Source organism: Lichenostomus cassidix, chromosome 14 (assembly GCF_008360975.1).
Source record: "Lichenostomus cassidix isolate B80296 chromosome 14, HeHo_3.0, whole genome shotgun sequence".
Taxonomy (NCBI): Eukaryota; Metazoa; Chordata; class Aves; order Passeriformes; family Meliphagidae; genus Lichenostomus; species Lichenostomus cassidix.
Window position 1 is genome coordinate 14,359,397 of NC_139495.1, and position 27,373 is coordinate 14,386,769.

Consider the following 27,373-nt stretch of genomic DNA (forward strand, 5'->3'; position numbering starts at 1 on the left):
GGACCAGGCAGGCACAGCAAATATTCTTGTTTTCACTGTTGTGGATTCTTCTGAGTGTCAGCAGCCACTCCCACTCAGCCTGGTGGGTTGTATCAGCTGTTAACAGTGATGTTAAGCCTGGACAGCAAATACGGGCAGGTTTGGATCAGCACAGACACTGCCGTGGGCTTGAGCTTCTTCACCATGTGGCTTCTGTTGTTTACATCCATAATGTGCAGGTTGGGAAGTTTGCGGGACCATTTTCCCTCATTTCCTCCTGCCCACAGCCCCATTTAAATACATAAGTGGCTCTTTTGCATAAACCCAGTACTTCCCTGGCTGCCCTGCCTCTCCTGCCCGAGCAGTGGGGTGGGTGAGGCACAAGGGTGTGAAGTCCTCTCTGGTCCTGTGGAGCTGAAAACTACAGAAACTGTAATTTAGAGTATGTCATGCTAATCCCTTCTAGGCTTATCAAGTCTGATTAGATGTCACTTGCCTTTCTGTTATCTCTGTACATGGATAACAAATTAAGCGACAGCTTTTGAACTCCCAGCAGCTGCCAGATGCGTTAACTGGAACCGACACATTCCTACGAGTTGTTTTTATTAGTCTCAAATACCTTTGTTTAACATACAAGAAACCTGACTCACCCAAGATGATGAGTGCCATGTGAGTTTAGGAGGTCTGTCTGCCAAAAAGAGTGCTCCAGAAAACTGGAGAAGGTGCTTGTGTTGTCTTCTGCCATTCACAGAATCTCAGGTTAGCTTGGAAAAGAGCTCTGAGATCATGGAGTCCAACCTGTGACCCATCCCCACCTTGTCACCAGCCCAGAGCCCTGAGTGCCATGTCAGGCTTTCCTTGGACACCTCTAGGGATGGGGACTGCAAACCTCCCTGGGCAGCCCTTTCCAGTGCCTGACCACTGTTTCTGGGAAGAAATTCTTCCTGATGTCCAGCTTGAGCTGAAGTCAGCTGGCAGTGGGCAAGGCTGTGCCATGGGGGACTTGGGTCTCCTCTCATGGCCCCAAAGAGGCACAGCCTGGAATTCAGGGACAGGACCTGAGGGAACGGCTGGAGCTGTGTCAGGGGAGTTTAGGTTGGATCTCAGGGAAAGGTTCTTCCCCCAGAGGGTGCTGGGCACTGCCCAGGCTACCTAGGGAATGAGCACAGCCTGAGGCTGCCAGAGCTCCAGGAGTGTTTGCACAATGCTCTCAGGGATGCACAGGGTGGGATTGTTGGGGTGTCTGTGCAGGGCCAGGAGTTGGACTGATGATCTTTGTGGGTCCCTTACAGCTCAGGATATTCTGTGATTCTGGGGTTTCATGGTCTCAGCCCTGTGGGTTCCTCCATGCCAGTGGAATTCTTGCTGGTCCTCAGGGGATGTGGGATGACCAAAGCACATGGACAATGTGCGAACAGCTCTGAGTGTGCTGTAGGTGTGATTTTCCTGCAGAAACACATCCCTGGCTTTGAGAAAACCAAAAAGAACTCAAACCAACCCCCCAGTGCTGCTGCAGGGTGAGGGGGGCAGCTCTGAGCTCCATGGCTGGGCAGGGGATTAAGTCTCCTCTCAGATGTGAGGTTTCCTTTCCTGGGAGGAGAGGTTTGGTGATTCACCAGCTCCTTCCCCAAGAACAAACCAAAACTCCGGTGAGTCAAAAGGCTGTGCTCATGAGAGCTGCACAAATCCAGCTCTGGAGACTTCCTCCTGTGCATCAGGAGGAGGAGGAGGTTGTGTGTGGCAGGGTGAGGGCAGCGCTGTGGGCAGCTTTGGAGTATGGAGCTCACCTCTCTCACCTCACAGCTTCCTCCTGGGATTGTTCCTCAGCTCAAGGATGTGGTTCAAAAATAGACAAAGGTGCCTCAAAAGCTCTTAAAACAAGGGATAAATGTCTGATCGAGCTTGAGAAGCAGCTGGTGTAGAGTTTTCTGCTTAGGGGAGCCTGAAAGGAAAGAACCAAATGTGCCTTTTTGGAATATTTTGGACCCTGTGGTTTTGCCCTTTAAAATCCCAGCCCATCCTCACCAGGTCTCAGAGTGCCCCTTGCTCCAGCACCCCCATCCCAACCCTCTCCTGCTGACATCATTCCCTCCCCCTCAGGCATTGTCTAATTGGGAAAATGTTTCAGTTCTATGGCCTAAATTTGTAACATGGAGCAATTCATTATCACCGAATCCCCTTAATTGGGCCCTCCTACCAGGCAGCCTATTACTGAGTTTCCCAATTAAGACAGGACCTCTTTAAAACCCGTAAAAATAAACAAAGCCCAGGCAGAGCAGGCCCACGTTACAGGAGACACTGCCCGAAATGCTGCTTCAAGGCTAAGCACTAATTAACCCCTTTGTACTGATTACTTACCTTCCCTTCAAGGAGAACAGCCACAGTTTGAGGTCAGCCTGAGATTCACTGTTATTTGCTCAAATCTTTCTTATAAAGAGGAAGGAGTTGGTTATAAGGTGTTGAGAGGTGGGAGATGCTGTTTCTGAAAGGATTTCATAGCTAACACTGCTTTTTTTGATTGCAGGTAAAGGACCTAACAAAATACCTGGATCCCAGTGGATTGGGGGTCATCAGCTTTGAAGATTTCCATCGGGGGATCAGAGCCATCAAAAATGGAGGTGAGCTTCCTGCTGTGCTGGGAGAGAGGATGGGAACAGGCCCAGTTTAACATCACAGCTGAGCTGAGGAGCTGCTTGGGGAAAACCATCTGGGTTTGGTTTTCTGGGAGTTACTGCTCTGTGTTGGGTGGAGGGGAAGGGGGAAGATTGGGGGGATTTAATGAGTTGGAAAAGGTGGTACAGCAGTAGTGCTGGTGGTTCCATGTTTTGCTGTTTATCAGGAAATTTTGTTTTTAAAAAAAAAAACCAAAATCATCAACGGGAAATCCTTCTGGTTTGGTGTCTGCTCTCACCTGTGTTTTTTGGGAGGGTTGTTGCTCTGATGCAGTGGCTGCCATGCTGCTGGAGGTGTTTGTGCTGCTGGCTGTTGTCGCTGTTGAGCAGCTAGCAGAGTAAAGAACTCAGTTCTCAGTGGCAAGAAGGAAAGACCTTTATTGTTTTGATTTCATCATATATATAGAGTTTTCAAAGGTCACCCAGATTGGTCAGTCAGAAACCTCCCCCTAGGCCTGATTGGCCACGCCTGCACCATCCAAGTCTTGGGACACTGTTTTTAATAACATCCAAACTTTATCTTTATTTATAAAACACAAAAAGAATTCTCATGGGAAAGACCTGTGCTAGCCACAGGCGGTCACATCTTCCAAGCTCTGGCCACTGAGCATGGACTCATGGAATGGTTTGGGTTGGAATGGACTTTAATCTTGTTCCACCCCTGCCATGGGCAGGGACACCTTCCACTAGAATGGAAATTACCATGCATTTACTAATTCACTGATAAATTTACAAATACTTACTCCAACTCTTTGGAGGATCAAGGTGCTCAGATGGTTTTTAGCAAGAAGCACATTAACCCAGAGCTTTGAACTCCCTGACTGGCAGATGATCTTCAAACAGGCCAGTGCCAATCCCCACGTGGCTCCTGAGGGGCTTCTTGCAAGTGCTTCCAGAGCTTGGTGAAATGTGAAATGTCTTTCTGGCTGCTTGGCATTTGAACCCCTTTGCTGCAGAAAAGGTGTTGTTCTTTCAGTTTGGGATTCCTCTCAGAGGGTCATTTTGGGCCAGGAGTGTTGTTATGGGCAGGGTGTGAGGAATCTGGGAAGCTCCCTGCTGAGCAGCTGGAGTTCTGAATGTGCAAATGTGAATTATCCTTGCACAAGAGATAGCTCTGCTCAGAGATGCTTATCTAGGGTTTCAGCCCTGCTCAACTGTGTCCCTGCTGCCAGCCCTGCGCATGGAGTGTGCTGCAAGGATGGGACAGAACCAGAATACAGCATTTCCATACAAACCGTGCTGTTCCAGGAGTAAAAACCCCTCAAAGCAGGGTTTTCTCTGGTTTTTCTGTCAGTTGTCCATCCCTCCTCCTTCTCCCCAGTTCCACCCCAACATTATTTATTTATTTATTTGCTGTGAGGGAGGTAAGGCCCTGGCACAGGTTACCCAGAGAAGCTGTGGCTGCCCCTGGATCCCTGCAAGTGTCCAAGGCCAGGCTGGACGGGGCTTGGAACAACCTGGGACAGTGGAAGGTGTTGGGGTTGGAAGGGGATGGGCTTTGAGCTCCCTTCCCACCCAAACCATTCCAGGATTTTCTGTGCTGGGGCTGTAGTTTTTTATGGCAGCTCCCAAGTTTCCTGGTGTAACCTGACCGATTCCCAGCTCCCAGGAAGCAAGAGGAACTGCAGCACACAATTAATTTGTAATAAATTGCCATTGGAGTCGAGCGTTTGTGAAAGCCCAGGCTCGTGTTTCCCCTCAATAATTCATCACTTTGGTGTTGTGTTCTACTAATTGAATGGGAAAAGCAGATGCAGGCAAAGCTTTTAGGGTCTCAATTTATTAAATTTGAAGGAGATTGATATGTGTTTATTGCAGTGGTTAGGAAGGGCTGAGCTCTCTGACAACACATGGCATTAAATGGTTATAAAAGAAGCCCAGGGCAGGGCACAGAGGAGCTGTGAGTCTCACAGCTGAGCATGGCTCACGTTGAAGTGTTCTTAAGAATTTGCTGCTGCTCTTGCAACAGTCAATATTGATCATCCCTTTGTAACCAAAGCAGAGGTCATGCTGCTGCTGGGTGTCCCTTTTAACAAGGTTTGCTAATTAGCTGGGCCTGTTTTTAGCCAGGGAATGCTCTGCTGGATTTCTTGGTGCTCTGTAGTTCTTAGGTCAGTCATGGAAGTGAGAGCTGCTGTCAGCTTGGATCTTTTGGTGTCTGTGTTAATGCAGGGGAGGGTTTATTGCTGAGGATCTCCCTTTCCCCTCTGGAGAATTCCCTTAGGAGAGCAGCTGGGATTTGACTCGAGCCTGGCACACTGAAGGTGCAATTACAACCCCAGCCAGATTTGCTTTGTCAGCTGCACTTCTCACAACTGCTTTTGTGTCCACTTGGCCTTTACATCCAAGGAGGATGCTGGGCTCCTTGGTCCTATCCCTGTGCCAGCAGCCTGAGCCATGTCCCACTGCCTGAAGAACAGGCTGATCCAGGGCTCTGCTGTGGAGCTGAGCCACTCCCACAAAGCCCCAGTGCCATCTCCCCACTGCCATGCACCAGCTCTTTGCTGTTCTGATCTCTGTCTGGACTTGTCATGCTGATTGTGAGGGAGAAAGACCAAAGTCACTTGGATTTGAGGCTTTAAGGAGAGTTTTTAGCCAGTTGTGGCTGCCTTATCTCCTGCCCTGCCCAGAGTAAAGGCTGGATGGGAAAGTGTGGTTCTCACGGGTCTAATTATGCCTGCAGTATGGATGGCCAAGGAGTGCTTCCAAAGGGTTTCCCTGCTCTGGGAAGTGGTGAGCTTGTGGCTTTAGGGTGGCTGAGCTCCGTTCTCAGGCCTGGGGACCATGGGGACAGAGATGCTGCTGGGACAGGTTCAGCTCCTCGTGGTCTGCTGTGTCCCAGCCCTTCCTGCTCGTGCCTGCTGGGATCTCCTTGTGCTTCCCAGCTCCACCAGGTGTGATTTGCCTGCTTTTAAAATTTGTGTGAATGGTGCCTGAGTGACTGACAAGTCTGCAAAGCAGAGGGGAAAGTGCAGATCCAACACCCGCAGCGTGTCAGGGGGGATAAATTACTCTGAAAAATGGAATTACAGCCTTGGACTGTAAAACTTGAGAAACTGATAATGGAGGGAAGGCAGTAATGAAGGAGGGTATGATGCTTAAAAGAGGCAGATAAGGTGTTTTTTGAGGCCTGGAGAATCCTCAGCTGGAGGAAGACCAGGTGCCATCAGTGAGATCCTAGGGAAGAGAAACAGGGGGAGAGCCAGGGTGACTGCTGTAGTCATCATATGCAGGAGCTCCAGCTCATGGAGGATCTCCTCAGGGACAAACAGGTACCAGGGACTGTATTCCAGCCCCTTGGAAAACTCAGCCAGGGAGTTAGGAACCTGTTTGTGAGGCAAGGGTCTAACCTGGGCTGGGGGCAGTGAGATGGAGTCTTAATATGAATGCCTGGACCAAGGAGTAGCCAGAGGGGGAATTTGGTGGCAAACACCAGGATTGGCTGGATCAGCCACAGCTGGGTGCAGACACACAAGCAGGGCTGTGCTCACCAGCAGGTTCTTTCCCTTGTCAAGGTATTAAAAACCTTTTAAGCTTCAGACACCTGATTTTTCTGCAGGGCTCTCTCAGCACTCAGTAGGACAAACTGAACGTCTCTTGGCTCTCACTGCAACTCAGAAGGATAAGGAACAAGTTGTGTCATTCATGGACATGAAACATCTGTAACATCTGTAACATCTGTATTCCAGGGAGCAGGGAAGGGGCTCTGGAGGTGTCCCTGCACACAGGGCATTGTTGTTGCTGTCAGTCAGTTGAAGGGATCGCTGTGCCTGGCAGGGAAAGGTGCATTCCTGGAGCTCCCAGCCTCATCCATCCCTTCTGCCTTAGCTTCTGATCCCTGAACAAAGGAGTCCCTGTGCACCGAGAGCAGACAGTGCATCCACTGAGGGATGGATGTGGCCAGGAGCTCAGGGGACGGCCTGAGAATTGAAATAATCACATCTCTTTTTTTCTATTATTTATTTTTTAAATGCTTCAACTAAAAGCCCTTTAGATTTGGAAAGATGGAAAATCCAGCTCCAGAGCCAACGCCCAAACCTGGAAGCTCGAAGAGAGTTCCTGTTTGCAGGGATGACAGGAGCAGGGCTGGGACACCCTGGCAATGCCAGCTTTGGAGGAGCTGGAATCCACTTTGCCAAAGGAAAGATACTCCAGGGGCTGAATAAGAGGCTTGGAGCAGGAAGAGCATGTTGAGCTCCCCAAAGGCACTTCCAAAGGCTGGCTGGAGGGAAGAGCGTGGAGCTGGGAAGCTGCAGCAGGCAGGGCAGGATGCTGAGTAGCAAATGCAGGGCTGGAGGGTCAGGCTGTGGCTCTGCCCGGAGCCTGTGTGGAGCACAGCGTTCCTAATTGGAACTGGCAGCAGCAGGAATTCCTGCCGGCATGAGTCTCTGTGGGGCTACAGCTCTTGGATCCCGGGAGCATCCCTGGGATTGTCTCAGGGGGCGTTTCCACTGTTTCTGCAGCCGTGTCCGGAAAGGTTGCTGAGCTGCCGGCAGCTGAGTGTCAGTTTGGGAATTTCCTGAGAGGAAAGCACACATCCAGCCCCTCTCCAGATGAAGGATGCGAGTGCTGGATCTTAAAGGGTTACAGCCAAGGGAGGGAACAGCTCCCAAACCAGATCCGAGCAGTGATCCCACGTGCAGGCTGTGCTGCACATTCCCTGCTCCCACTGATCCTGCTCTCGGTGGTGCCTCTGGATCTGCCAGTGTTCAGGTGTCACCTCTGAGCCTGCTGTGCCCAGGAGCCCCTCAGAGCCACCACTGCACAGCACGTGGTGGCTTGGGCTGGATCCGAGAGAGCCAGGCTGGCTGTCCTGGTGACCCTGATCCCAATGGCTCCGTGGGGCATTCCAAGGTGTTGGATATCTGGTAATGTAACCCCCAGATTGCTCTGTGTGGAGGCTTTTTCCCCCTTCCGTAGGATCTGCATTGCAGATGGCTTTTGCTACGCAAAAGGAAAGCTTGCCTTGCCCAGGGATAATTCCAGAAGCCAAAGCTTGCATTCCCTTACCCTCCCAATCCCGTGGTTATTTCTGGGGCTGTTTGTGTGCATCCTCAGTGCTCTCTGTCCCACCTGGGTGCTGGAGATGCAGCCTGTTTGCAACAGGCCACTGCTGCCACCTGAGCACACTCACAGGGGGTGTGCCCACTCACTGGCACAGGGGGTGTCCAGGCCCAATTGAATATTCCAGGCGTTTGCTTTTTAAAAGGAAAGCCTTGCCCAAGGCTCAGCAGATGGAAGCAGAGCTCATGTGCACGTTGGACTAAACTCGGTGAGTATCTGGCACTGCTTTGAGCACTTCCTACGTTCCCCTGGATCTGCTGATCCCTGGATTCGTGCAGCACTGCTGCAGTGGAGATCTTCCCGCTGCTCCTGCCTGTTCCTAACCCTGGCTAAAGCAGCATCCCCAGGGACACAGCTCCTTTGATGGCTGAAGGTAGGACAGATGCCTCTTTGTGTACAGCTGGCGTGCAGGGAACGGGGGCTGCCGTGAATGGGAAATCAAGATTGATTCATGAGCAAGAATAAAACCCAAATTGCTCTCATTATGTCTTCTGCATTTTTTTTTGCCTTTGCATCTTGCTCTGCTCTGGCAGCTCCATATGGATATGCTATACATACTGCTGGTGGGGATAAGGACTTTAGGAAGATGAGTGTTAATTCTGCCCCTGAAAGGAGCGGGGATTTAAATGTATTTTTTAAATTTTTATGAATACTTAAAAAAAATATAATCCCTGTGCTGTTTTTTGGAGCTCAGTTCTGCTCATCCCTGGGGTGCAGGGGGATGTTTGTAGCACCAGGATTGTGCTTGTCAAGTTTGGGGTCCACATGCTTGTCTGTGCCCCCTTGTGCCAGGGACAGGAGCAGGCAAGACCTCCTTGGAATGAATTTGGATTTTTTTCCCTTGAAATAGTGGTGCTTAGAGGCTTGTACTGGAAACCACTGGGCCTGCCTGTGAAATGTGTGAGGGTTTTACTGGGGTTGTTGAGCCTGGAGAAAAGCAGGGTCAGGAGGGATCTTCTGTCTCATCACAACTCGCTGACAGGAAGCTGGAGTCAGGTGGGGTCAGGCTGTGCTCCCAGGGAACAAGGGACAGGACAAGAGCACATAGTCTTCAGCTGTGCCAGGGGACACTGGGGTTGAATATCAGGAGGAATTTCTTCCCAGAAAGGGTGATCAGATATTGGGATGGGCTGTCCATGTGGGTGGTGGAGTCAGTGTTGTGGGAGGTGTCCAAGGAAGCCTGGATGTGACCCTCAGGGACAAGGTGAGGATTGGTCACAGGTTGGACTCGATGAGCTCAGAGGTGTTTCCAACCTCAGTGATTCTGGGATTCTATTCAATCTGTGTTGCAGGGAATGGAGAATTGGGAGTGTGTGGGATGGAGCTGAGCTGCTGTGGGGGTGCTCTGTGGTCACAAGGACCTTGGGGTTTCTCTCCATCCCTCTCCTGACAGGAGAGTTGGATGTATTCAGGGTGCAGAGACCCCTCAGGGAGAGGCTGATCTCAGGGCATGAGGGGTGAGCCTGGGATGAAGGTCCTCTGTGTGGAGGTGCAAACAGCAGGAGAACTAAGCAGTGTGAGTCCAGTCCAGCTGGGGGCTGAACAGAGGAGAGCAGGACACAGGACACAGGACACAGCCCCAGGGTGGGGGCACTGGGGTGAGTGTTCCTTCCCTCCAGCCCTGTGTTCTTGGAGAAGAAAAGTCCCTCTTCTGCTCCCAGGAGCCCCAAAATGCTCCTGTGTGTATGCAGAACTTTCTCTCCAGCTGTGCAGCCACCAGGATGCAGCAAATCCTGGCTGCAGACCTCTTCCCCATGGCAGTGTGAGCAGGGAGGCTGGGATGAGCAGGGATAATTTTTGGTTCCCCTTGGAAGCGGGAGTGTTTGCCGGGAGTGAGGAGCTGTGGGAGCAGAACCACAGATCCCATTGTTCTCAAGCTCTTTTAAGTCACTATTTCTGCTGTAATACAGACATAGAATCATTTAGGTTGGAAAATCCTTTAAATCATTGAGTCCAACTATTAATGGAGTGGATTTAATAATAATATGCCAGGGAAAGGACTCGGATGCTGATGGGGAGGGCACTTCTGGCTCACCAGGGCGTTTTTTTAGCTGGCATTTCTCTTTTGATTTCCATAAACACTTGTTTGTATTGAATTTCTCAATGTGGCAGCTGGGTGAAGGGTGACACGGGGGAGAGGCTGCTCTGCTCCGGGTGCACCACGGCTGAGAGGGAGCTGTGCTTCCCCAAAGCAGCCTGGCAGATGACATACTGCATTGACCTACTTTCGGGAGAGGCGCACAAGTGTTGGAAAAGCTGTGTCCGTAGGCAGCTCCGGGATGAGAACAGCAAGGAATCGCTCAAACCATTGCAGGAGAACTGCTGCGGAGCTCCGCGGCGCTGGGAGGGACAGGAATGGGAGATTGGCATGGGAATCTCACCCCCTTTGAGAATTCCTTCTTTAGGAATCTCTGCCCCGTTAGGAATTCCTTCTTTGGAGCATCTGCCAGGGAAATGTGGCTGTGTCCAGTCATTGTCATGGAGAGTAACAGGTCCAAAGTACTCCCTCAGTCCAAGGCATTCTGGTTCAAAGCTGGGATTAAACCTGGGATCAAACCCCTCAAACATCACTGTTGGTTCACCATCCCTTGGGATGGGACAAACATTGCTGTGGAGCCAAATCTCCTGGAAATCAGAACTAATTACGGAGTGAAGAGACTTCCATATGTCCTGAAGTGAAGGAAACTTGTGGTGGCGTTTTGACTCTCAGACCATAACCCAACCTGGTAAAGACAAATCTGATGCCCAAAAGAAGGCAAATTTTTCTGGGAAAGGAGGATAAAACCCACTGCAGGGACTACCTGTTTTTTCCCAGGGAGATGAAAATAGGGAGCAGTGTTTTATTGGAGCCTTGGAGCAGTTCTCAACACGCTCTTCTATGGAGATGATGACTAAAGAGAAAACAAAGGCAGGTTCTGTTAAATGCCAACATTTCTCTACATTCTCTGCAGTCTCGGTGTTTCTCCAGTGCAGGATTCCCTTTCTGGGCCGGGAGTGTGCTGTTTTCCTGCACATCTGGTGCTGGGAATGCTTTTGGGAGGCTGTGGTTTGGGGAGTGCGTGGGAGGAGGCTGGGCTGGGCTGGGCTGGGCTGTGGCTCCACGTGGGTATGGGGGGTGGTTTCTGTCCTGCCAGTTCTGCTGTCCCACGTTTGGGTGTTAGTCCAGAGTGAGGGATTGTGAATGCTCAGGAAGGTGGGAATGTGTCCTTCCTCCCCAGTAGGAGCACCTGGACAGGGATCAGGAGATCCTTGCCGCAGCTTGGGTGAAGGGAAGTGGAGCCCAGCGTCCTGTAGAGCTGCCAGCTCGTTTCTCCTGAGGAATCCAGTCAATCCGGAGTAATTAACAAAGAGATAATTACTCACCTAGGACTTCTGCTCCTCCCTGCCCGGCTCTGTCACAGCCTGGGGGCTGGTGGCAGCACTAAGTGACCTGGCACCCTGTGACACCCTGACAGGTTGATGTGGCAAAAGCTTTTTTCTTCAGAGTGTGTCCTTGGACAGGAGAGGCTGTGTGTGATGTGGATTTCCCAGGAAATCAGTGTTAGTGGTGGAGCAACTGGGTTGGTGAGCAGCAGGTGGGATGGGCATCTCATTGAGAAAACCCAATTTTCCCAATTCCTTGGTGTTCTTCCTGACCACAGCTCACTTTATCTCCCTCCCATTCTGCCTGTCCCAGGCCGTGTCCCCTCCTGGGCTGGTCTGTGTGTCCCTCAATATCTTTCTCCTTGATGATCCTCTTTTCCAAGCTCTTACAGCTGCTCCTGTAAATCTCTGGGAAATTTATTCCTCCTTAGGACTCCTGCTAATGAGGTGATAGACATTTCATTAATGTAGTTAATAATTATAGAGAGCTCAGCAGAGATGATGTGACAACTTCTAATAAAAACACCCCTGTAGAGGCCGAAAGAACTGGGCAATCACTTGTTGGAACCATATTTCCATGTCTTAGAGGTCTTTTCCAACCTGAGAGATTCTGTTTGTCACCTCTCAGCCCCTTGGTACCTTCCCAGAGCTCTCCTACTGTGGATTGAAAAGCTCCAGCTCCTCCCTGACCTCCTTCCCCCTGCAGGGAAGTGGTCAGGCTCAAATAACAGCTGGAAAAAGGATTAAAACCCAATTTTACAGGACCCCTCCCCCCATGATTTTGTTTTATTTTGGGTGATGCTTCCTTTACACAAGCCAGTTGGAGCAAAAGCACTTTAAAAAATGTGTCTCCCCTCTCCTTCAGTGGCAAATAGGACATGGTTTGGCTCAGTTTCCAAGGGGTTTTCTGGCAATGTTGGAGTTAGGGGGAGAAACAGGGAAGGGGATTCAAACATGGGCCTTCAGGAGCATTTTCCTGGTATTCTTCATAGTTTTAAGGGGTTTTGGAAGACTGGGACTCCAAACTGCTCTACTGTGGCCAAGGAGCAGGAGAGCAGAGTGGCTGCTTGACCTTCCCTGTAGCACACAGGACATTTTTGAGCAGCACAATCCTCATTTCCAAGAGATGGCTCAGACCTGTGGAACACCTCACTGGGGACAATTCTTCCTGCAGGTGCAGTTTAGTGTCTCTTATTTATGTCTTTCTCCAATTTCCCCTAAACCCAGGCTGGGTTCTGGTCAGGACCTAGAGGGCAACTCTGAGATCAGAGGCTTTATAAATAACTTTATAAATAGTTTTTATTGGCGATTTTGGAGTTCTGCTGTTGAGGTTGGAGCCATGGCTGGAGCAGGAGGTGTCTGTAGTCCCTGTGCAGCCTCACAGCTCTCCTGTCCATTGTGTCTTTTCCAGAGGCAGCTGGGTGGTTCTGATCCAAACCACTTCCCAGGGCTCTGTGACAGCTTTGGACAGGCTTGGCATTAATTGTGGTCAGTTTGTGGTGTGGCTAGTGGAGGGCAGAAATGGCAAGTGAGACCTGACTGACAAACACTAATGTCTGCGTGTTGATGCAAGTGCTGGAGGTTGAAAGTGTTTCCTTTAATCCTTGTGGGAGCTGTGCCTGGATCCACACAGACATTGCTCTGGTACTTACCTCAGCCATGCTTGGAGGTAAGAACATTGTGAGCATTTCTCAGGCCTGGAGCTGGAAGCTCTGAGCTGAGGAGGATTGAGCTGGGTTTAGCTGTTCTTCTGATTTCTCCATGTGGGAGCTTTGAGCTGGAAGGCTGAAGCCTTCAGGATGGGATGGTGCCATCCACTCATTCCCAGCCTGTGGAACTCAGTGGTTTCTGCCTGTGTTATTTGGGGTGTCACAATCTCTGGTCCATTTGAGCTCCTGAACCAGGGCACTCTTTAATTTTATTTTTCTTGTGGGACAGTCTTGTCTAAAAGGTGCCGCTCGTCCTCCATGAGCTCCTGCCTGGAGCAGGCCAGGTGTGGAGCATCTTGAGGAGTTTCTCCTTCAGGGTTCTCAAACCCTTGACAAGAGGGTGCACACTGGGTGTCCCCAAGGTTGTGTCAGCACTGAGCTGCTCCTGGAAGCTCAGTTGGGATGTTCTGCTGTTTCACAGTTCCATGAGCTCCTTCAAGAGGTCCTGCCTCAGTTTCTTCACAGAACAGGAGATTTAGGGACGTGGGTTAGTGGTGAACTTGGCAGTGCTGGGTTCATGGTTGGACTTGATGATCTCAGAGGGCTTTTCCAGCCTTAACGATTCCATAGTCTCTGTCTAAAAACATCTGCTGTAGTTTCCAGGAGTGTAGAGGTTTGGAAGCAGAAGGAGTGAAGGGACTTCAGGACATCAGGAAGTGCTGTTTTGGAGGCTCAGTCTGTCCATCACAAAGTGGCTCTGAGCCTCTTGCTGGTGCCCACAACCAGCTCTTCATTTTCTGCTCCTGCAGCAGTAAGCCTTTGTTCCCAGCTGGCACAAGCCTGGAGGAGTCTGAGCTGGTCTTGGTGATTTGCACACACTGGAAAAACCACTCAGATTCCTGAGAATTTAAAATGAGACCCCATGTGTTCAACTCAGCACCAAACCCCAGGTGTCAGTGGTGGCCTCCTAGTCTGTCTCTGGGGCAGAGGCAGTGATGCTCACCTGGCCTCTGAGATGAAGAGAAGGCAGCTGGATTTGTGCTTCCAGACTGCTTGGATGCCGTGAAGTGAATTCCTTTCATGATGGCTTTACATGGTGTGTCTAAACGGGGCTGCAGGGCCTGTGCTGTAGGAAGGGGATCAAAAGGAATGTGTGATGAGCCCCAATCCATGAGCAGTGATACTCAGCAAACGAGGCACTGCTGAGGAGCATTAGCCAGGGTTGTGTAAGCAACCTTAATTCTGCCCCTGCCTCCCTGGGAGCCTTGGCTGCCGCTTGCTCTGTCCCCTGTGGCATTTTGGGTTGGGAAATGATAGTTTTCAGTAAGTGCTCCTGCTCCGCTGGCCCATCTCTGGGGGAAGTTGAGCTGCAGGAAAAGCAGAGAGCAGAAAGCTGCTCTTTTATGGGAACATCATATTGGAAATGTACTCCTGGGCCACTCTGGGGAAGGAAAAGGTGGGTGAGTGGATTGGTGCTGGCTTTATCCCACAGGGATAACTCCACATGGGTGCTTAGCTTTGGTGGAAGCACAAGACCCTGAGCTGCCTCTGGAAATGCTGGACAGTGGCTTCCCCTGTGCAGGATCCTCCTAAAGTCCTGCAACTTTTAAACACTTGGCTGTGTGTCTCTTCCCCCCTTGTTTTCCAGCAGGATTCCTGGTAAAGGAGCTGGTTTTATATCACTTGTCCTCCCTTAAGCCAACCATAACTTCGTCCTGCCTCTTTTTGGGGTCTGTTTTATTTTGTGCCATTCAGGCAGGTTCCAAGACTTATTCCCACACTGAATAATGCAGGTCTGTGAGCTCACAGAATCCATCCTGTTAGAATCACTCAGAGTTGGAGGCTCTGTGGCCTGCAGCAGTGTGTACAGTGTGTTGGCAGATGACTTAAATTCTCCTGAAAGGCTCTTTTTCTAGGTCACTCCTATATGAAGTGATAAAACTGGCTCTGTGTGACCCGTGTGTCACTGCTGTACCCACAGCCCTTCACTCAAGGTGCCTTTTCACTGCCATCCTGCGTTCTGGAAGCAGTTTCTAGAATCTATTTCAGGAGCTGTATCCCAGGACTGCTGTTCCTGAGGGTTCCTGGGAGAGCCCAGGTGACTCTGGCACACCTGAGAGCTCTGAAGCACAACAAGGCATGGGAAGAGCTCTCATCCACCCCCATGGAATTCTTTAGGTTAGGAAAGCCCTCTGAGATCACTGAGACCAACCATTCCCCCAGCAGTGCCAAGGCCCCCACTGACCCATGTCCCCAAGTGCCACATCAACACTGCTTTTAATTGGTGACTTCTAGTGACAGGACAAGAGGAAACGGCCTCAAGTTCTGCCAGGGGAGGTTGAGGTTGGATATTGGGAATATTCCTTCACTGAAAGGGTGGTCAGGCCCTGGCAGAACTGCCCAGGGCAGTGGTGGAGTCACCATCCCTGCAGGGATTTAAAATTCATGTGGGTGTGGCAGGTTGGTGGTGGTCTTGATAGTGCTGAGGGAACAGCTGGACTTGATGATCTTAGAGGGCTTTTCCAACCTTAATAATTCCATGATTCTGTGATTGTGTGGCAGTAAAGCTGCCTGGAGGGTCTCTTTATAGCCTGATTTTCAACTTAATGTGTGTGGATGTGACTGGACTGGCAGTGGGAGTGATGGATAGAGCTGGAAGTGCAGGAGAAGCTGGTCATGGACCCTTGGGTGTGAGGACAAAAGGCAGTGTCTGATGCCACCCCTAGGCCTGGGCAAAAGCTTGGATTTGAGCAGAGTTGGGAAGAGGTGACTCCAAGTCACCTGTGATGACACCAAGAGGTGACATCGATTCTCAGTGAGGGGGAAGGAAAGAGAAATCAGGGATGGCTGGAAGCAAGGCAAGGCTGCTTTGTGGGAGAAGGGGATGTGAAGCCAGGCAAGGGTCAGCTGGGATTTGGCTTTGATGTCCAGGGGCAGAGCAGAGGGAATGTGAGGGTTTGAAGTCAGCCTGTGCTGTGGGACTGGGGCTGTGCAGTGCTGCTGGTGGCCCACAGCCATCCCTGGCTCTGTTCCTGGAGTGGGGGGAGCAAACCCCTCCAGCTGTCACCTCATGGCTCCCTCTCCACCTGGGGACAGTGCTCTCCACCTGGGGACAGTGCTCTCCACATGGAGAGTGCCACTCGAGCACCAAAGGTCTCAGAGTTTTTGGCTCCCAGGGTTTTTTGGCTCTTTTGGCCAGGAATTTGCAAGCTTACCGCAGGCTATTGTGCTGGCAGACTTGCAGGCAGGCTCTCCATGGCAACTCTCCCTATACACAAAGCACCATATGGCTTTTTTTGGAGGGGGAGGGAATGAATCCAGCAGAAAAGTCAACCTTTGTTTGTGGTGCTGTTTGTCTTTTCGATCTGTGGAGTGTGGGGAGGTGGCTGTGGGCATGGCTTGTGCTGGCTGTGACCATGAGGGTGCAGGTGACCTCTCAGATGGCCTCTCCTTGATTTTTATGGTGGAATTTGGTGTGAGAATAAACCCATCCTACACAGAGACCCCCTCTTTGGGCTGGGCTCTCTGCACACGGATGGAGCAACAAGGATCCTGTTCATCCCCATCATGTTCATTCCCTGAAGGGCTGGGCAGGCTCCAGATCCCTTGGTTTGGGCAAGAGCTGGGCAGGAGGCAGGTGAGGAATAGCAGGAGCTGCATGTGCCTGTGCTCTGCCCACACTTCATCCACTGATTCCAAAGGAAAGCCTTCACTTGCCTGCAAATCCTCCCTTTGGAAGGAATGAGGAGAATAAATATCTATATCTGTGTCTGCAGAAGAGTAGGAAGTGTTTGTGTGTCTGCTTGGAGGGGGAGGAAAGGCAAAGATGTGGGAATAAGAAGGGAGCAGCCTGTGCCTTTGGGATGCTCTGTGGTTCCAGGGGTTGCTGTGGGGTGCCAGCAGGATCACTGGGCATGGCCTGGGACTGGTTGGCTGGAGGTGTGGCTGCCTGTCCACTCTGGGTGCTGTGACACGTGTTGCCTTCCAGCAGAATCACTGTTTGGGGTTGGTTTTGCTACCAGATGTGGGCAAAGGCTCCTCTTGGTGGCACCCAGGGCCAGGGCACTGTCCCCATCCCCTCCCTGCTGGCAGGCAGGAGGCTCAAATCCCACAAGAGCACCAGGGATAACTCATGGGAAAACTCCTCCTGACTGTAGGCTCAGTCTCACGAATGGAGCTGTGCAGGTGGGGACTGGGGACATTTGAGGAGAGGGACAATTCTGTCTTCAGATCACAGAGTCATTAAGGTTGGAGAAGACCTCCAAGGTCATCAAGTCCAAGATCCTCTGGTGCTATCCCTAACAGAGCAGGAGGTGGCCTTGCCCTGGGCAGGGTGCCCAGGCAGCAGCATTTCCAGGTGTTTCCCGGGGCTCTGCTCTGCCTTAGCAGCTGGAAAATAGCTCAGAGCAGCACCACTGCTGGTGCCATAGTGGGGGAGCAGTGGGACATTGAAGTCCTAGACTGTGACCAAGAGCACCTTCCCCCTGCTGCAGCCCTGACCCTGTGCAGCACAGCATTGGATCTGGCTGCAGGAAAAGCAGTTTGGGTCATTGGGTGTGGATGCACAGCCTCACCCCCGGCAGCCTCGGGCCCAGATGAGGGCAGGGCTCCTTTCTAGGTGTTTAACTTCTCCCACCCCAGGGAGCCCCTCAGGTTGGTGGCTCAAGTATCTCCTGGTGGCTCCAGTACCTCCTGGGTCCCCAGCTGTGTCTGCTTTTAGTGGTCAAGTGGGAGAGGCCCCAGGGATGGTGTTTAGGTGGGAGGTGTTGCTGCAGGCCTGAGTCTATCCTATGTCCTAATCAAAGATTCCCAGAATGATTTGGGTTGGAAAAAACCTTAAAGCCCATCTCATTCCATGGGCAGGGACACCTTCCACTATCCCAGGTTGCTTCAAGCCATGTCCAGTCTGGCCTTGGACTTTTCCAGGGATCCAGGGGCAGCCACAGCTTCTCTAGGCAACCTGTGCCAGGGCCTCACCACCCTCACAGCCAAGAATTCCTTCCCAATATCCCATCTATCCCTGCCCTCTGGCAGTGGGAAGCCATTCCCTGTGTCCTGTCCCTCCATCCCTTGTCCCAAGTCCCTCTCCAGCTCTCCTGGAGCCCCTTTAGGCGCTGGAAGGAGCTCTGAGGTCTCCCTGGAGCTTCTCTTCTCCAGGTGAAGAAGACTAACTAACCTAGCCTTGACTAACCCCTAGTCCCTTAACCATTTACCAGATGTATGAAATGACCACAGTGTGATTTCTTAATGAAAAATGGCCTTTCTCGCTACCTGGAGAGGAGCTCAAAGCAGGAGCTCTGCCTGTGGCTGTGGGGAATTTCCCCTCTGGATGAGGCTGTCCCTGTCCCATGTGGATGGCTGCAGCAGGACAAATGTGCCTCCTGTACCCCTGTGTGGTGGGCTGGGGCTCCGAAGGGCACAGAAAGCACCCCCTGTCCCTCCCCAGATCCAAGTGCATTCCCTGGGAGCACAGGCAGCTCCCTCCTCCTCCCGGCCCTGTTCCTGCCGGCAGCCAGGCCCGCTGCCGCAGCCATGGCAGCTCGAGGCGTGTGGGCTCCAGCCTGCTGTTTATTTTGGGACTGCAGCACTGCTCCTGATTCGGTGCTTCCAGCCCGGCATCTAGGCCGTGTGCCGGATCGGAGTTAGCTGCTGCCTGAGGGAGCGCGGGGAATTCTCGCTCCTTCCTCGCCGGAGGGCCGGCAGCGATGCCGCAGCCGGGCTTTGGGGGCGGGAGGAGGAATTTCTCGGGAAGATCTCCGGCCGCAAAGCCCCGTTTCTCCGCCGGCCTGCGCGGGTGCTGCCGGTGGCCGCGGGAGGAGCAGGCGCCGAGGAGCTGCAGCCTGCCTTCCCCGCCGTTCCCATGGCACTTGGCTGTCACACACACAGCCCATGCGTTCCCTGCCCACAGCAGGATTAAAGCCTTCTGGGAGAGGAATAAGAGGATGCAGGAAACGGAGATAGGGAAGAAGCCGGGAAAAGGAATGGAGGGCGTGGAGGGGTAGGGATGAATCCGAGTGCCGGCTCCATCACAGCAGCAGGGGCCTGGTAGGATTTGTGGCAGGGAGAAGCCAAAGCCATTGCCTTCCAGCCCAGGTGGAGCTGGGATGCCTGGGAGCAGAGCCCCTCCCTGAAGGCTGGAGGCACCGGTGTGTGCACACTGAAGTTCCTGTCCTGCTGCAGCTCCCAAAGCTGTCCTTGGCTTGAGGGTGCACATTTTCCCCTGGTGATTCCAACAGTGTGTTTCTTTCCCCCTGCAGACCCTGACAGCCAGCTGTATGATATGGGATATACCCCCGAGGAGGAAGCCCCGGCCTGTCCCGATGAGTTTGATGACTTCGTCACGTTTGAGGCAAGTATGAGCTCTGTTCATTCCCTGTTGAACATTCCCATGAACATTCTCTGTTCATTCCCATCAATGTTGGCTGCACATGCAGTGGGATTTGGGCATGGAGGCTCTGCCTGGGGAGAGGGGGTTTGCTGGGACAGAGCTCGGAGATGCTTAGCATGTAAAGATAAATCAGGTCTCTGGGTGATGGGCCTAGAGAACCTGCACCAAGCACTTGGTGCTGTTCAAGTTAAAATTGGTGTTGATAGAACTGCAAGAGCAGAGCACGGTGCCCTGGGTGGAAAGGGAGCCCCTTTCTGTGCTGGAACACTGTGATGTGGGAAGGGGACCTGCTGCTCTTGGGTTTATCTTCCTGCTGGAATTTCTGAGCCTGGAGAACCTGAGCTTGGTTTTGAGGTGTACCAACCAGGAGCTTACCTTAGTGGAGCCATGGGACATTGGCATTTGGTGCTGTTTGGCCAGCAAAGGGCAGAGCAGGGGACAAAAATCTACATTTTCTCTCTGTTCTTGGGTTTGATTAAGGGTGTTTCTCTCATATGGGTTGTTTTCTTCTAATTAAGGCCTCCATCCCTTAGTTCCCTCCTGCATTTCTTAGGGTGGGAGCATTTGCAGCAGTGATCCTGCTATTCCCAGCTGGAAAGGAGCAACCTGTTGTCTGTGTCTGGGCCTTTTGGGCTTGGCTTGGTACACTTCCCCCATTCCTGCTCCCTGCCATCCAGCCTGGAGCAGGAGGTGCTGCAGGTGCCTTGGGAGCAGAGGGATGGCTGGGTCCCTGTCCCTTGTGGGGACTGAATCCCTTCCCTCTGCTTTTCCTTTTCCAAACTTCCTTCTTCAGGGTTGTGACACGTGTGTCTTGTTAGCCTGGATGTTTTTGGGGTTGTCCTGTGCAGAACCAGGAGTTAGGCTCTGATGCTTGTGGTGCCTTCTCACTCAGGATATTTGTGATTCTGTGTGATTTCAATCACACAACTTGTTGCTGGCAAGGAGACTCCCAACCTCCTTTGTATTTGTGTGCAAGTGTTTATATTTTTATATATTTATATTTATATTTATGTTTATGTTTATGTTTACGTTTACATTTACATTTACTGTGGTTTTGCTTTGTATAGTCTGTAATATATCCTTTTGGCCTTGTGATTTCGTGATAAAAGGTTAATGATAAACTGGGTCTTGGGCAGCTGGTCATAAAATCATAGAATGGTTTGGGTTGAAGGGACTTTAAAGCTCATCCAGTCCCACCCCTGCCATGGGCAGGGACACCTTCCACTATCCCAGGCTGCTCCAAGCCCCATCCAACCTGGCCTTGGACACTTCCAGGGGTGGGACAGCCTCAGCTTCTCTGGGCAATGTTGAATATTGGATTATTTTTCCTTTTTGAGAGGTAGTTGCAAGCCCCAGGAGCAGCTGGGGAGAAGTGGGACAGGAAGGCAGGTAGGGAGATGGATTTCTGTATTTTTTCTGTAGTGCAAGGTCACAAATGTGCATTTTAACGCTGGACTGAGCAGCGTAGAGGCTGTGACAGGCAAAGGCTTTCACTTCTTGCTCCTCAGAGCTGTGTCAAGGGACCATCTTGCCTGAGATTCTGAGTGGGGATGTTTTCCAAGGGCTAATTTAACATAGATGAGCTCTGTCAGCGCTGGGAGCTATTCTGGGCAGCAATACCAACAAGGCAGGTGTGTGCCCCACTGGGATGAAATACTTCTGCTGCTGGGCCAGCCTTTCCTTGAAATGACAAGGTGACCCAAAGGAAAAAGGTGATGAGTCCTGAAATCTCCTTTTCCAAAAGATCTGAGTGGATTTTTATACCAAATTCAGTGTAGTTGTCTAAAGGACAGCTCTACGTTTCACATGCCAGGGAAGAATTATCCTTGTTGTCTTGGATACATGATTCGAAATAATTTCCAGCCTGCCAGGATTTCATAGAGGTTCAGCAAATGAGAACATGCTCGAGAAATACCACTCAGCCTTGGCAGTGTAAAAATAAACCAGAGTCTTGGGGCGAGGGGGTTTTTGTTCTCTTCTGGCTGAGCTGTGAGCTCCCAACGTGCCTTTTATCCCACATGTCCTGGAGTGCTGTGCCTTGGAAAGCTGGGGCTGGCTCAGGGAGGAGAAGGCATGGTACAAACCATCCTGCTGGGAGCAGCAAAGGCATGTTCCTCACGGGAGCACTGGGAAAAGAGCTGGAGAGGGCTCTGGCAGGCCCTTCTTCCCTAGGTGAAGCAAGACGTCATCAAGGCAGAGAACAGAATAAGCAGCTTTTCCCAATATGTAAATTCCATCTTGCTTGGATTCTGCAGAAGAGATGAGGGGGAAAAAGCACCTTTCAAAGTGAAGACATCACCTTTCCTCAGAGTAGACCTGTCATGGCACCAAGCAGGAGTTTGGCCTCTGGGATGTCCCTGTGTGAGCCCTGGGAAGATGCTGCACAGGAGCACACATTAAACACACCCCAAAACATGACTGGGACACCTCAGGCACTGGGTGAGCCCCTCTTGCTGTGGCAGGGCTCTGGGGTGAAGGGGCACAGCTGGGTTTTCTCCTCTCCTGTCACATCTGAGCTGAAGGAGTTGCTGCATTTGCAGAGGTGCTGGGAGCAGCTGTGGTTACTGGAGTTTTGGGCTGTGCTCCCTCTTCCAACAACCCAAAATATCAGTGGCTGGAGTGCTTGGCTCTTCCCAGTGCTGGGGTCTGACAGACAGTTTGTCTCCTAAACATTTGTTCAAACAAGAGTAAGGAAGTGCTTTAAGCAGTCTACAGGAAAATGTCTTCTTCTTGTTAATAAGGTTGCTCTTGTGGCTGACTCATCCCCTCTTCTGGTGGCTGTCATCAGGGAGAGCTCAGCATCCATGGAAAACATGAAAGCCCCAAACTGGGGACTTGCAGCCACTATTTGCTCTACAGACAGAGCCACCAACACCTGCTTCCTCCAGGAAGAGGCTTTTGAAGGGGACAAGGTATGACCTTGGGAATTTGTAATGTTGGATATTCCTCCAGTGCAGCCACTGGTGTGGCTCTGGATGTGACCCAGAGCTTTTGGCTCCTGTTGCACCATTCCAGGAGTGTCCAGCAGACAGGGTTGTCTGCTAAGGTGCTTTCAAAGGGGATTTCTGCTCCCATGGCCCTGCTGAGACAGCAGCTCCTGCAGCCATGTGGCTTCTTGTGCCTCCAGCCAGGCTTGCAGGGGGCTCATCCCAATGAAACCTCATCCCTGTTCACCCACTGGGAGCAGGGAGAGTACCTCCTGGCTGGGATCACCTCCCTGCAGCCCCACCAGTGTGTTCCTCCTGCCCAAGGTGGAAGCGAGGTGGTTGTTGGGTGGGAAACCATCAAAAACTGGTGACAGCCTCCTTGCTTTGTCAAAGCCACATGAGGGGAGCTTGGAGCCTTTCCATGCAGACACCTGAGCCCTGTTTTCCCCCAGACTGGGCTGGCACAGCTTGGCTGCTGACTGCTTGGAAGGTGGGAGTGCTCCTCACCTCCTTTGCAAGCTCCTGTGGAGCTCATGACTCAGTGCTGAGGCACAGGACTCGTTTGCAGTGCTCTGGGGGACATGGGGGTGAATTTGGAGTTAGCTTTCTTATGATCATGGAATCTGTAAGGTTGGAAAAGACCTCCAAGCTCAACCATCAGCCAGCACCACGAGGATACCTGCTCTGCCTTGCCTTAGGGTGGGAGTCTGTCCCTCTGCTCTGCTCCTGGGACAGGTGAGCCCCCTTGGTCGATGCAGAGTGGGAAGGATGACTCTCCAAAAATGAAAACAAGCGGTAAAAATGCTGGAATTAGGCTGGTATGGGCATGGAGATGTATAACTTTAGGTGGGCTGGAGGAGAGGCAGAGCCAGTGCTCTGTAAAGGCTGCGTGGGAGCACCATAAATACCCTAAAGAGAGATTGCTAGCTCTGGGAACTCGTGTTTTGGGCCAGCAAGGTCAGAGGAAGGCTCTGGCTGAGCTCTGCAGGACAGGGAAGCAGTAAATCCTGCGGCTGCAGTGCCTTGTGCAGGGCTGTTGCCATCTGCTGGGCGGCTGCTGTGGCTCCTCTTGGAGGCAGCCAGGAAAACACATCCTGCACAGCCACGAGAGGGGAATTTGGCTTTCCCTCGAAGCCTTCACCAGCCCAGGCACGTCCCCTCTGGCTGTTTGTCCAGCAGGGAGTTGTACAGCATGGGGGGGAGCAGATCTGGGGAGGAAAACAGGAGTTGGGGAGGTTCCAAATGGTGTGTATTTGGGAATGAGGGTTACTCCTGGCTCTCCCAGCCTGCCTGCCCACAGGTGCAGCTGGAAGAACTCCAGCTCAGAATATTCTGTCACATTCTGTGCAACAGCGAGCAGCAGCTTTAAGGCCAACACATCAGCTCTGTGAAACTTTAACTCTGTTAAAGCTGGGATTTCTTTCCACATTGAGCAACTGAATGTAATGCTTCTTTGAGGGCAAAAAGCAGAGCGAGGCCATTGAAATTCACATTGCTGGGTTTCTCCAGCTGCTCAGAGCTCCTGCAAAGGGGACCAGAGATGTGTAGGGCCCCAGCTGTGTGTTGTAACCCAGAAGGTGTGGGAGCACGTGGGGATTGCGGCTCGGCTGTGCGGGAGCTGTTCCTGGAGGCGTCGCTGGCATTCCTCGTGCCTTGTGTTTTGCAAGGAGCCCACGTGGGGAGGTTGTAGGAGTCTGCTGCAGGCTCCTTGTGTCCCCTCCTGGTAGCCCTGTGGACCTTCTGAGCCCTCCTTTCCTAGTACAGAATTCCCGGGAAGATATTTGCAGAGAGCTGGGCCTGGTGAGCACAGAGCATTTGGGAGAGCCCTGCTTTGCAATTTTAGGTGAGGATTTTTCCTCCTCTGCCTCTCCACACCTCTGTTACCATAGAATGCATGACTGGAAGAGGCCAGCCAGGCTGAAAAGGTAGCATTGAGTTTTGTAACCTCCTCTGAGCTCAAAGCACCAGGAAAGACCTGGGTTCAGCTGTTCCCTGCTGTCCTAACACAGGTGTGAAAGTGCTGGTGGGGATGGGGACATGGAGGTGAGAGCTCAGGTTTTCTGTACCAGTGCCATTCCCAACTTCTGGAATGGCCTCAATATGCTTTTGGTGACAGGGCTGACCCAAAAGCACCTTTTTGTCTGCATGAAAAGGTCACAAATCACTCTCCAGGCTGGCTGCTGGAATTGGTGATAATTTTGTCCTGAACAGCTGGTGGACTTGAAATCTTGCAGGTGGCTGGAACTGCAGGGCTGTGGAATGTGCCAGAAGTAGTTCAGTGTCTGTTCACCTGCCTGTCCTTGGAGAAGCACTGGAGCCCTGAGCAATGTCCCCCCTGTCCCTAAAGCCTTTCTGCTTCCCTGCATCAAGAGACAAAGGGCCCTCAGCCTCTGTGACAGCAAGTGAGCTGTCTGTGTTATCCTTGTATTCAGAGAATTCCATTGTGGTTTGGGTTGGGAGGGACCTTACAGCTCATCTCATTCCATTCCCTGCCATGGGTAGTGATACCTTCCACTAGCCCAGGTTGCTCCAAGCCCTGTCCAACCTGGCCTGGAACACTTCCAGGGATCCAGGGGCAGCCACAGCTTCTCCAGGCAACCTGTGCCAGGACCTGCCCACCCTCACAGGGAGCAATTCCTTCCCAGTATCCCATCTATCCCTGCCCTCTGGCAGTGGGAAGCCATTCCCTGTGTCCTGTCCCTCCATCCCTTGTCCCAAGTCCCTCTCCAGCTCTCCTGGAGCCCCTTTAGGCACTGGCAGGAGCTCTGAGCTCTCCCTGGAGCTTCTCTTCTCCAGGTGAACACCCCCAGCTCTCCCAGCCTGGCTCCAGAGCAGAGGGGTTCCAGCCCTCCCTAATCAGTCCATGGTGATAATTTGATACCTTAAAGCCTGAAAATACCAAGGGAAATAATTTGTTAGGCTCAGTACTGTGTAGAGGGAAGGACGGGAGTGTAAATCGCACAGGGATGTTCCTGAAGGCAGGAGCTGAGTGCAGGGCTACAGTGAGAAATTTCTTTGCTGGTCAGAAAAGAGCCGAGCTGAAGTGTTTGCCCTGCACGAAATAGGCTGGAAGGAGTTCGGAAAACAAAGTCCTTGGAGCCTTATCTTGAACCACAAGCAGATTGTGTGGGACTGGGAACGTGGGAACTGGGCTGTGGGACACCAGGAAGGACCAGGAGGTGAGGGGGGAAAAAGCTGGAAGCAGAGGTGTCTCAGTTTGAGGAGGAAAATAGGCAGTGCATGGGGCTTCCTAGTTTTAGCATCTGATTTTGGGCTCTCATGGGGGTTCCAGATGTTCTCTGAGGTATCGAGGCACGAGCAGAGAAGCAGAAAGGCTGTGACCTGCTCTGTGGAGGAGCAGATCCAGGCAGAGCTCGGGTTAAAGCATAACTGCTTCCTGCCGTGCTGATGAGCAGGAATCTGGGCTGGACTCAGCTCAGGAGGTCGAGTGGTTATCAAGGTCCAGGACACTTGCAGGCAGTGTTGCTGAGCTGTGGGTTCTGCTCGGAGCTCTGTGTGTCAGGAAGGATGTGGCCCAGAGGACAGCAAGGATAACCCCGAGGAAAGCAGAAAACGTGATTTGGGAAGGTAATGGAAGGAAGTCAGTGTGTTTGTGCTGGATAGGCAGGAATGAGGGAGCTTGAAATATGTGAGGTTTCTGCTGAGAGGAAACAGAAAACCAGACAAACCCTTCACAGCTTGGGGGTGTGAGCGGTGCTGAGGCCTCCCTGTGCTGAGGGCTGCCGTGGGAAAGAGAAAATCCCATGGATCAGCTCTCCCACAGGGCTGGCTCTGCTGGGCTCCTGTTTGCAGGGATCAACTGCTTGGCTGAGAGCTCGGGCACAGGTGGCATTGGCATGTTTGGACACGGCTGGCACCCATGACCAGCCCTCTTTGTGGTCAATATTGGCATTGCCTGCCAGAGATCACCCTCTGAGTCACCAAAACTGCTCCTGACCTGCCCCTGGTGAGCAATCCAAGCTTTATTCATCCCTCTATTTGTGGCTATACGGAAGGAATTGGTCATTTAATGCTTAATTATTCACCAGAAACACCAGGAAGGCCGAGATAAACCTGGACAGGTCACCTTTGGATTCAACGTTTTATTTGGGGATGGATTCCTGGGAAGAGTGAGCACCTGGAGGTGCTTGGCTGTGGAGTGGGACTTCCCAGCCGTGCTTTTATTTTGGAATTCAGGGAAGCGGGAGGAGGCTGCGGTCACACGGCAGGGAAGTGTGCCTGAGCTCCGCTCCTTATCGGGAGCTGGGGAACAAAAGGCGCTCTGTTGGGACTCAGGAGCTCTCTCTCCATAAGCCTTCCGGCTCTCCTGGACTTTGCTTCCCTCCTGCCTGGCAGAAGCAGCTCCTGGAGCCGGATCTGGCTCTGGAGAGGAGGCGATGTGTCCGCAGGTGGGTTTTTGGGAGCTGACACGAAATGAGGAGGCATTGGGTTTTCAGAGGGATTGTGCTCAGCCCCGGAGGTGCCGGGAAGGGGCAGGTTGGGAATCCACCTGACTTCTGACATGGGTAGATCCACCTGATTTTTGACGTGGGAATGGTTTAGATTAAAAGAGGAGACGTTTAGATGGGATATTGGGAAGGAATTGTTCCCAATTGAAGGAGGTGAGGCCCTGGCACAGAGTGTCCAGAGAAGCTGTGGCTGCCCCTGGATCCCTGCAAGTGTCCAAGGCCAGGTTTTGGAGCACCTTAGGCTAGTGGAAGGTGTCCCTGCCCATGGCAGGGGGATTCAAAGTGGGTAGAACTTTAAGGTCCTTCCCAACCCGAACCATTCCAGGATTCTGTGATTCCGTGGTGCTGTGGTGTAACTTCACACTCCTCTCTCCCTGAGTCTCCTTGGGGGGAGTTGGACCTGGAGGGAAGGTGCCTGCTGGTTTTTGGGGTGCTGGGAACAGTCTGACAGATGTGGTGTTTAACAAGCTGGTTTTGGGTTTGGAATTGGGTTTTTTGGGGGCTGGGTGAGTGTTTCCAATTTGCCCCAACAGGTACAGTGCGTTTCTCTTGCCCAGCCTGGAGGGGAGTGATGGAGTATAACCCTTTCAAACCCAGCTCCAGGGGCTGAGCTGTGAAAGTTGCCTTCACCCAGGGCTGAGCACAGGCTCCCTGGCTTCCCTGCAAAGCTGCATTGCCCAAATATATGGGAAGAGGGGAATACTGGGACACAGAGGTGGCAGTCCCTGGTGTGGCATTCCAGAGGCTGAGCTGCCATGGGATGTTCCAGGGCGTTGGGGGTGGCTGCGTTAATGTGGAACTGTAAACACGACTGTCTCCCTTCTCCCTGGCTCCCAGCCTGGCACTGTCCCCACTGTCTGGG

General features: G+C 52.1%; 1 protein-coding gene across 2 annotated transcripts in view; it reads left to right on the top strand.

Annotated features, from left to right (window-relative positions):
* The window catches only part of RAB11FIP3 (RAB11 family interacting protein 3), a 74,689-nt gene that overhangs the window by 17,628 nt on the left and 29,688 nt on the right, over window positions 1-27,373 (top strand). For both annotated transcript variants that reach the window (XM_085075101.1, XM_085075102.1), the window contains exons 2-3: window positions 2,504-2,597; window positions 18,985-19,076. In XM_085075101.1, coding sequence (XP_084931227.1) covers window positions 2,504-2,597; window positions 18,985-19,076 — 186 coding nt within the window. The remainder of the gene's footprint in view (window positions 1-2,503; window positions 2,598-18,984; window positions 19,077-27,373) is intronic.